The 9,113-nt window shown below is 44.2% G+C and overlaps 1 protein-coding gene across 2 annotated transcripts in view; it reads left to right on the top strand.

Moving 5' to 3' along the window:
• Nucleotides 1-8,468: 8,468 nt before the first annotated feature.
• Nucleotides 8,469-9,113, top strand: part of PWWP2B (PWWP domain containing 2B) — a 46,465-nt gene continuing 45,820 nt past the window's right edge. Inside the window, exon 1 of one of the 2 annotated variants that reach the window (XM_006136627.4) lies at nucleotides 8,469-8,802. In XM_006136627.4, coding sequence (XP_006136689.1) covers nucleotides 8,660-8,802 — 143 coding nt within the window. In that variant the 5' untranslated portion in view covers nucleotides 8,469-8,659. The remainder of the gene's footprint in view (nucleotides 8,803-9,113) is intronic. The other variant, XM_006136626.4, reaches the window with a different exon arrangement.

Raw genomic sequence — 9,113 nt, 5'->3', positions numbered from 1 at the left:
CCTTGGAGCAGCCGCACACAGCTGCCATCTGGCAGGCCCATCAGGGACCCGTGTGCATCTGGGAGGCCCTGAGGCAGAGTTTCTTGCAGGAGCCCCAGTAACACTCTCCCCTGGGCCTCCGCCCTAGGGGCCCTCTCTGCCTTTCCCCCTCCCCCACCTTCCCTAATGAGATTATTTTTAAAAAAAAGTTTGTTTTGGAAAAAATAAAATCTCCGTTTCTCTTTATTTGGGGTCAAAGTAACTGGGGAGGGACTGGGGAAAGAACCTGGGAGAGGGGAGGAAAGGGGGAGATGAGCTCCTTGGAGGGGTGAAGAGAGAGCTGGAAGAGGAAGAAGAGGTGAGGAGAAGCTTGGGGCTGGGAGTGGCACCTGGCTGTGGTGATCTCTGGCGGCCATGGCAGCCATGGAGAAGTATGGAGTGTTGAGGGAGAAGCAGGGGGAACAGGAGTGGGAGGAGGAGCTACAGCGAGAGCAGGCGTCATGCTGACAACGAGGGTTTGCATGGCTGCACACATGGTGTGGCCCGTATACAGCAGCTCCCGCCAGGTGTATCACTAGAGCCTGCTCCAGGGATCGGAGTACCGCAAGCTGCTACCTCTGGAAGTCATCCATGGGTCTCAGGCACCTGCAGGTTCCTCGGGTTTAGGAGGCTGTCCTGGGTGATGTCGACCGCCTTCTTCGCAGCTGGTCTGATTGTGGAGAATGAAGAGAGACTGTTAGTCATCCCAGGGGCACTGTGCCTGAAGCTTTGTCCTCATCTCTGAGCCAAGAGCGACAGTTCTCAGCTCAGTCGAAGGTGACGTGCTAGGAGCATGGCCATGTGTGCTCTAGCCTGTGGTCCCTTTCCGGCAGAGGCCCAGATGTCCCCAGCAGGGGGAGAGCTCACCATCCCTACGTTCCGGGAACAAACAGGAATAGGAAGGTGCTGGCCAGATCAGGATCCTGCAGGCGGAAAAGGGGCTTTGGGGTGGCTGAGCTTCCTTCCGTGACACACACACACACTGGGCCTGGCAGTGGCGGAGGAGTAACGAGGAGTAACGGTAGTTCGAACTACCTAGTTCGTGCCTAGTTTGAACTACCTAGTTCGTGCCCCGTGTAGCCGTGCTGCACGGGGTTCGAACCAGCAGGGTTTTAAAAATGGCGGCTCCCCGCTTATGCAAATGAAGCCCGGGAAATTCAAATCCCGGGCTTCATTTGCAAGTGCGGTATGTCTACATTACCCCGCTAGTTCGAACTAGCGGGGTAGTGTAGACATACCCATAGTTATTTTGGAATGATGGCCATTATTCCAAAATAACTTTGCTGGGCAGACATACCCTAAAAGACCCAAGAATAGAACGCAGGTTCTTTAGTAATTTTTTCTCTGTACATTATTGCCAAAAAGTGGCTCACTGTCTCTCTCTTCCTGCCATTGGGGGTTGGGATTCCAGATTGAGCATACACCTATAAACCACAATTTTGCCACTTCTCAGTCTGCCCATCCTGCCCTTCTTTACATTCCTACATAAAGAGCGATTCCAGAGCAGTGCTCTACATAACACAGAAAGTTGCTGACTACTGTATGCAGGTATGTCCTGCCCTCTCCTCCCAAACATACTTTGATATGTAGAGCTTTCAATGCATTTTGGGACTTGTTTCATGGAAAGCAGGGGAATTTGGACCTTAACTGACAAGATTTGAGAACTACCTTCTTACTTGCCCTCACTGAAATACCTTCTGGAAATTCCTTACTCCACTGAAGGTACGTCTACACTACACAGATATTTTGGGATATCAGAGGTATCCTGAAATAGTAACCCGACATCTACACAAGCTGCCCATTATTTTGATTTTTTTTTTCAAAATAACAGGTGCACTATTTTGCCATCCCTGTTGCACGAGGCTGATGGCTCGAAATAGCACGTTATTTCGAAATTTGGTGCTATGCAGATGCACCAAATTTCCAAATAAGCTATTTTGAAATAGGTTCAAGATAAGATATGCATAGTGCAAATGGCGTATCTTATTTTGAATTTAAGGTGCTGTGCAGACGAACCCTGAGATGTAACATTGCTGAAGCCATTCAACTGGACATACTGACCATCAGTGCAAAATACTGCAATGACATGCAGATGGAACATTTGTATTTACTGCAGGTGTTACTGTGTGTAGCTGAGAGGAGTTAGCATGGCATTTATGTAGTGGAAAAGAGGGGAAGAAGTTGCTTAACAAATGTGACATTGCTAGAAATGGAAGATCAACTTTAAACTTGTCCTAGTTCGATTAAAAATGTTAAACACTGTTATAACCAAATCAGGCTCTCAGGGAACACAGAGTGCAGCAGCTTGTGGCAGAGAGGCTTAGAAGCCAGGTTGGCACACTCAAGCAGTTGCAGTGGGTGGGTATCAGAAGCCAAAGAAGACCTCCATGGCTCAGCCGGTGGACCCGCCCATGCTCTGTCCCCCCTCCTTCTCAGCCCTGATGCCAGCAGGGGCTCCGCTCCAGGTTAAGGATGTTAAATATTGACTAACTGACTAATCGAAGAGTCGATGCATTTTGCATCAACTATTCAATTAGTCGAAAGGGCAATTCTGCCTTCCAAATGAAGCAACAGCCTTAGGGCTGTTGCTACACTGCAAAGGCAAAAGCAGCACATGGCACCTGGGATTAGCTGGGGACTCCACCTGATCCTGGGCTCCACGAAGTGCTGCCACTTTGAAACACTGCATACAGCCTGGGGACACCCCAGCTGGCCCTGGGCTGCACACAGTATTTCAAAGCGACAGTGCTACATGGAGCCCAGGATCTAGCCCCAGGCTTTGAAGTATCCCCTACTTTCCCCCCGTTGCTGCCTCTTTCTGACAGAGGCAGCAAGGGGCTGGGGAGTGATTAGTCGACTAGGATGTTGGCTAGCCGATAAGTGTTTGCTTATTGGATCATCAACTAGTCCTTCACATCCCTACTCCAGCTGTGTCTGGAGTTCAGCAGACAACCAGAGGCTGGGCCAGCCATCAGTGAGGGTTGGACCAACTGGGATGGCTCAGGTGGCCCAGGGCTCAAGCCAACTGGCTGGGGTTGGACCCACCAGCACAGTCCAGGGCAGCTTGGGAGTCAGGGCAAGAGGTGTCATGGGGCAGGCTGATGTAGCTGGGGCAGGCCAGCCAGTGTGGCTCAGGTTACGGGGGGCTTGGGGTTCTGGCTGCAGACAGGGATGGGGGTAGACTCCCTGAAAGCAGGGGGACAGGTGGGGGGGAAGTTCAGCTACCACCTGTGGACTCAAGCTTGCAGGGGTTGGACTAATGTGTTGAAACTAGGTTGTATAGACTCGGGCTGGCTCTGAAGCCAAGCGACAACATCTATTCAGTTATTTTAGTGCTGAGCCCTGCAAACTGGGTCAACCCAGGCTCTGAGTCTTGCTGCCATAGGTTTTGTGTAGATATACCCAAAGAGTCTGAGTTTTCACTAAGTTTAAGATATGAAGAAGAGAAAGGAGCGTTAAGTCACTTAAAATTCTTTGCTTCTGTTAATACCCATTTATTAAAAAAAACAAATTAACAGTCCCTATTGTTTCAGCTGTCTATTCATAAAGGAGCATAATTGCTTTTTCATTTATTTGAGATGAGAGTTATGAGTGTTATGCCCACTTGCTTCAACAAAGTTTTGCCCAACTCTCAGCATATCAGGTTTACCTCTGCTTACGCTAGTATCTCTTCCAGGTCCTCCAACAAAACCTGATTGTATACTCCGGATAATTCTAAGTTAAAAAAAAACTGGAGTGAAAAGTTTTGTTTTGCTTATCAAACAAACAAAAACTTTTCAAGTCTCAAAGGGGCAGTCGTGTTAGTCTGTAACTGAAAAAAAAATTAAAAAACAATGAATGGTCCTGCAGCACCTTAGAGACTACAAAAAAATTTAGATAGTATCATGAGCTTTCGTGGGCTTCATCTTGTTCAGATGGAGTGGGTTGTGCCCACGAAAGCTTGTTTTAAAAAAAAACTTTTCAGGCCTTCAGACATCAGAGAGAAGCCAAAAGAGGGCCTACAGAATCTTTTTTGCTTCCTAAAAAATATTTTACATGTCACCTTTAAAGTGACTTTTGCCTGTGTTTTATAAAAACTCGGTGATTAAAATGGGAACAATAATAATTTCATGCCTATGTAAATTATTATACAAACATCTCCAAGGACTTTACAAATGTTAACAAATTAGATGAGGTAGCTGAGTGTTCCTATCCCCATTTTTCAGATGGGACAGCTGAAACACTTTACACAGGGTCATACAGAAGGCCTCTGACATTGCTAAAGAACCCACATCTTCTGACACCTGCTGCTGTGCCCTAACCACAAAACCATCTTTCTCATTCATACTATGGACTGTGAAACACAAGGATTTGCATAGAAATGGAGCCTAAACTTTTTTTTATCAACTACACTTTAAAAAAGGAGCAATGCAAGAGGAGTTTACATGTCTAATTAACGTCTTGCCAGACTAACGGAAGAATCCTTTGTTTAAAGCGAAAATATAATATTAAGAATCATATGTAAATAAATAACACTTGCCTGCTGATTGTTACTAATAAATTCTTGGACTATTAAAACCGATAGTATTTTAAAAATATAATTTGTTTAACTATTTTTACTCTTTTTTCATTTCTTTATTTGGGCAATGAAAATAAAGTATTAGTTTCACTTTCTGATTGGCTTGCTATGGAACAATGCTGCAACACAGGAGAATGCTTTTTAAAAAAAACAGCTCAGGCTAGGATGTAAAGAAAAATAATAGAAATTTGTCTTGGTTTTAGTTTTCCACTGCATAAACTGGGAGGGGGGGGGGGGTGCCTACATCTGATGAAGCAGTAGGTATCTATTGAACAGCTATTGTCCAATTTCAACCTAGCAAGTAAACCGTATGGTTTTATATTTTTGTATCAGATTGCCTCCTGTTTCACACTTCCTTCTGTGCAGATCTGAGGACTGCAAAGCATAGAATTAAAAAAAATATCCAGGACTTGCTAGTGATAGAAATATAGTATGAAACCTAGAGCATTGTTTTGAACCTATTAGAAAGCTACAGCCGCTCTGCTCTGCACGTGTCTTGATAGTTTTCTACCTAGGGTGAAGCACCTCTCGCACCGACACCAATTTCAAAACTGTACCAAATGCTTCCCAGAGACCAGCAGTTGAATATTTTTCACTGGGAGGATACCTGCCAAAAATCGAAGCACAGGCGAATTCCCTAGTCAACTCCTAATATCTCCCCCCTTTGTTTCAGCAGAAATGAGCTGCCAGCCTTTTCCGGAGGGAGATGGCTGTTGCTTTGCTGTGACCAGTGGAGACTGCCTGCCAGCTTTCAGGCGTGCGCTCATGAGAAGCCAGAATGGAGGAATGTGGTTAAGTCAAGGTGGCTGCTGCTGCAGCAGCGTCCTGAAGCACCCCTAAGCAGCCATAGTCTCTAGAGCGGGGGCGGCGCTTCCCCGCCTGGAGCGGCCGGAGAGGTCAGTCATGGGGAGCGAATGCAGCATTGGGCCGCTAGAGGGTGCGTGCTGGAAACGAAATGCCACAGAGTAACCTCTGTAAATTGTCAAACACAGTAATTGTTAAAGGGCTGGAGACTGATCGCTCAGGTAACGTGAGCCCTGGACTTTTCTCTTTTTTTCAGTGTCTTTGCAACGATTCTCATTTGCTAGCTTTTTATCCTGCTTTTGGATTTTTGTTTTGCTTCGGGTGTTTTTTGTTTGTTGCCCCCCCCCTCCCCAATTGCTTTTGGTTGTTCCTTTCCGTTTAAATCCTTATTACAGGCGATTCCAGTGCGACTAACTTCAAATGAATAAGCAAAGCAACCTTTTCCTCATGGTCAAACATCGACCAAACAAAATTAATCAAGACTGAAATAATCGAGTAAACAACAGCAGCAGCAGCAACATTGTAAGTTCAGTGAGCCCACAGTTTTAATTAATTTGTAACAAGGTTCTATGGACTTGTGGCTCACACCAAAAATGGATTATTAGAGAACTGCAGTATTTAGCTGACCTGTGCTGAAGCTGTTCCTTTTGGATCCCGCAGATAATCCAGTTATTCAAGTTTAAAATTAATTTAATAGAGCTGTGCAATGTTTTAATTACTTTTATTACTATAAAAAGACAGTTTGAAGGGAAACTTTTAACTTTTTCTATGAGTTTTAAAATAACTTGTTTTAATCTGTTAAACTAAATACATTATGGCAATATTTTTCTATCATGACTTTTTAATACTCTAGTCAAACTGATCAGTAAAGATATTTCAAATATTTGCAATGAATATATGCATCAAAATAAAAAAGCCTAAACTTTGCCATTTTTTGTTGATCTAATATATTGTAGAATGTGTCTCATATTACTTTATCTTAACTACTACAGTGCTAGCCATCCTGCAGTTTCTAATTAAAAAGAAAAGTGTTTACTTTGCAAACTGGAAAAGTGACTTATTGTTTTACATATAAAGATGTAATTGATAATAATCACGGCCATCTATGGTCTCTTGGAATATATATGTAATCACAAATTCTTTCCTGTGGTAAGTAAAAGTCTGATTTCTATTTCACTGCTTTATTTAACTGAACTATTTCTTGTAAACCATAATGATTATTAAATAATGCAGACAAGGCACTTTTTACAGCGCTGTAGGCATATATTTAAAGAAGTAATATGATGGTGCGATCTGGAATGGATAGGAAGGGCTGATTGACCTTGGACCCCCTTCTGAATGCAGCATTGCTCAGTAAGAAGCAGTTGTCTTTTCATGGTTGCACTGTGTAGTATAGGCCCAATGGAGTAACAGTTTGGTATACCTTAAGTCTAGAGTAAGATTTACAACCTCTGAAATTCACTCAGCACTGACAACTTTTAGCCTTTGATTGTATATGAAGAAAAAAGCGCCTGTTGGCCTTCTTACTTTTAATCAAATGTGCTTCCAGATGAGACTGTTTTTTACTTCCTTGTTGCTCTGCCTTGACAGGCCTGAAAGGAAACCTGAACATTTGCCCAGTCAGCTTTTGTTTGATTATTGAAAATAACATCATTGAATTGTTATTTGAAACAATAATGAAATACATTTCACTTTAAACATAAAAGGACTCCTCTGTTCAGTGTTGATCTGAGAACTCCCCCTTGAAAAGAAATGCGTATGCCTGCAAATTCAGTGCTGTATATGGAAGAGGCCTGTCATGATTTCCAGTAGCCATCTTCTAATGCAACAGATTTTTGCTTTATTGTCTGCTAAAAATACCCCTAGCTATCTCTTCCTTAGTTAAATGAATAAGAACTGATTTAGTTTTTCTAGTACCACAGTATATCATTTAGAAAAAAGGCATTCTAGAAAATGGGATTTATATCACTTGAAATTAAACTGCAATAATAAATCCAGGTTTTGAAAGACAGCCTTACTCATTTGGAATCAGACACTCCATTTGGGATTAATTGTAAAGCAGTTTTTACAATATCATTACATATGATGAAGCATTTTGCATTGTGTGCCAGTAAGGCTTTTGAAATCTCACACATAATTTATTGAAATTTCACTCATTCACTTACAATTTGACACTCCTGCAACTCTGTAAGAGCAAGTGTTTGAGTTATAAAAATGTACAGATTGATGGGTGCTGAGAAAAGTGAGTTGTTCTCAGTTTCCTAAGAAAGCAAATTTAAGGTTGCAGTTAACCCCTTTTAAGCGGATATAAGGACTTGCTGGATTTGTATACTTGCCAGCATTTGAATGCCATAAGACAGCCTTTAAACGCCATTGTAATATATGTGAACTAGGATATCTTTTTTAGAGCTGCAGTATGGGAACAGCTTATTTAGTTTTAAAAACCCCCACAAAGACTGCTTCTTTCCTTCCCCCTTTTACATAAGGACAGACCAGACAGTCAATACATATGGATTAGCAGTAAATGACGGTGTAGTTGTCTTTCACAAGGAACAATATGGAACCAGGAAAATTCTTTAGCATGGGTAAATGATCGTGCTGTAGACAAGTGAGGATGGTGTAATTATGCCCTAAAGCAAAGGTTGGAGCAGAAGAGGGAACATCCTTAACCTAACCTATTATTGCATGTGGAGTATTCATCCTCCTCAAACCGAGGCTAGGGAAAAGAGAGGACTCCTCGATTCTTTAACGTGCTATGGATCTGATTTTCCTGCATCCCAATATAGCGCAGAGGGGTAACGCACTGACCCTTTAACACGTTGAATACGGTGATGTGAGGGCAGAGCAACTTGACTCTTATGTTACTGAAGTAGTGTTCTGGGGGCAGAAAGGAGACCTGCTTTCCACCCCCCCCCCCTTCCCCCAACAGGCCACACCGGCAGCAGCAGTAGCCGCTTTAGTCTTACTGACATGCTCTTCTCCAATAATCACCCTGAACTGTAGCCAATTGTTGCAGGACTCGGCCGTGGAACGTTCCCGGGAGGAAAGCATTGTGACGTCAGCGCACCTACTAATCCTCCCAATTGAGGGGGAGCCTGGAGCCATGAGGTCATCGCAGCGGCCGGTGTAGCTCTCCGGGCGGCGGCAGCAGTAGCGGCAGCGGCGGGGGAGGGGATTGCAGAAAGCAGAGCAGAACGGGCAGCGGGCCCAAGCGAGGCCGACTGGGAGCCTGCTGCCGCGCTCCAGCTGTACTGAGGCGGACGCCGAGCTCCTGCAAGCATGGAGGAGGCTGAAGCGAAGGAGCTGCAGGTCGGCTCCTGGCTACCGGTGCTGGTGGAGCAGATGGTGAACGACACGTTGGTGGTCACCTTGAGCTGCGGGGAGAGGCGTTTCACGGGGATTCTCCTAGACTGCACTAAAAAGTAGGAGCCCTCAATGCTTTGATTGTTACCCGGAATATTTCCAAGGGTGATGATTGCAACTGAGAAGTTTCTTTCTAGCCTTTGGCCTGCTGTTGCACAGAAAGATCAGAGCAGCTGGGAAGGAGGAGGGATTAGGCCATAATCAGATTAAGAGTTAAGGTTGCATTGCACATTGCATGTGGGGGAGGGGAGGAAGGGAAAAGAGGGGGGAGGTTCTTCTAAAAAAGCAAACTCTTGGGCTTTGGTTTCATTTTCTTTTCAAAAATCTAGCATGGAAGGAGACTTTCAGAGGGTTGTTCTCTGCAAAATTA

The sequence above is a fragment of the Pelodiscus sinensis genome, chromosome 8 (assembly GCF_049634645.1).
Source record: "Pelodiscus sinensis isolate JC-2024 chromosome 8, ASM4963464v1, whole genome shotgun sequence".
Lineage (NCBI taxonomy): Eukaryota > Metazoa > Chordata > Testudines > Trionychidae > Pelodiscus > Pelodiscus sinensis.
Note: the sequence above shows the minus strand (reverse complement) of the source record. Positions and strands in the feature narration are given on the sequence as shown.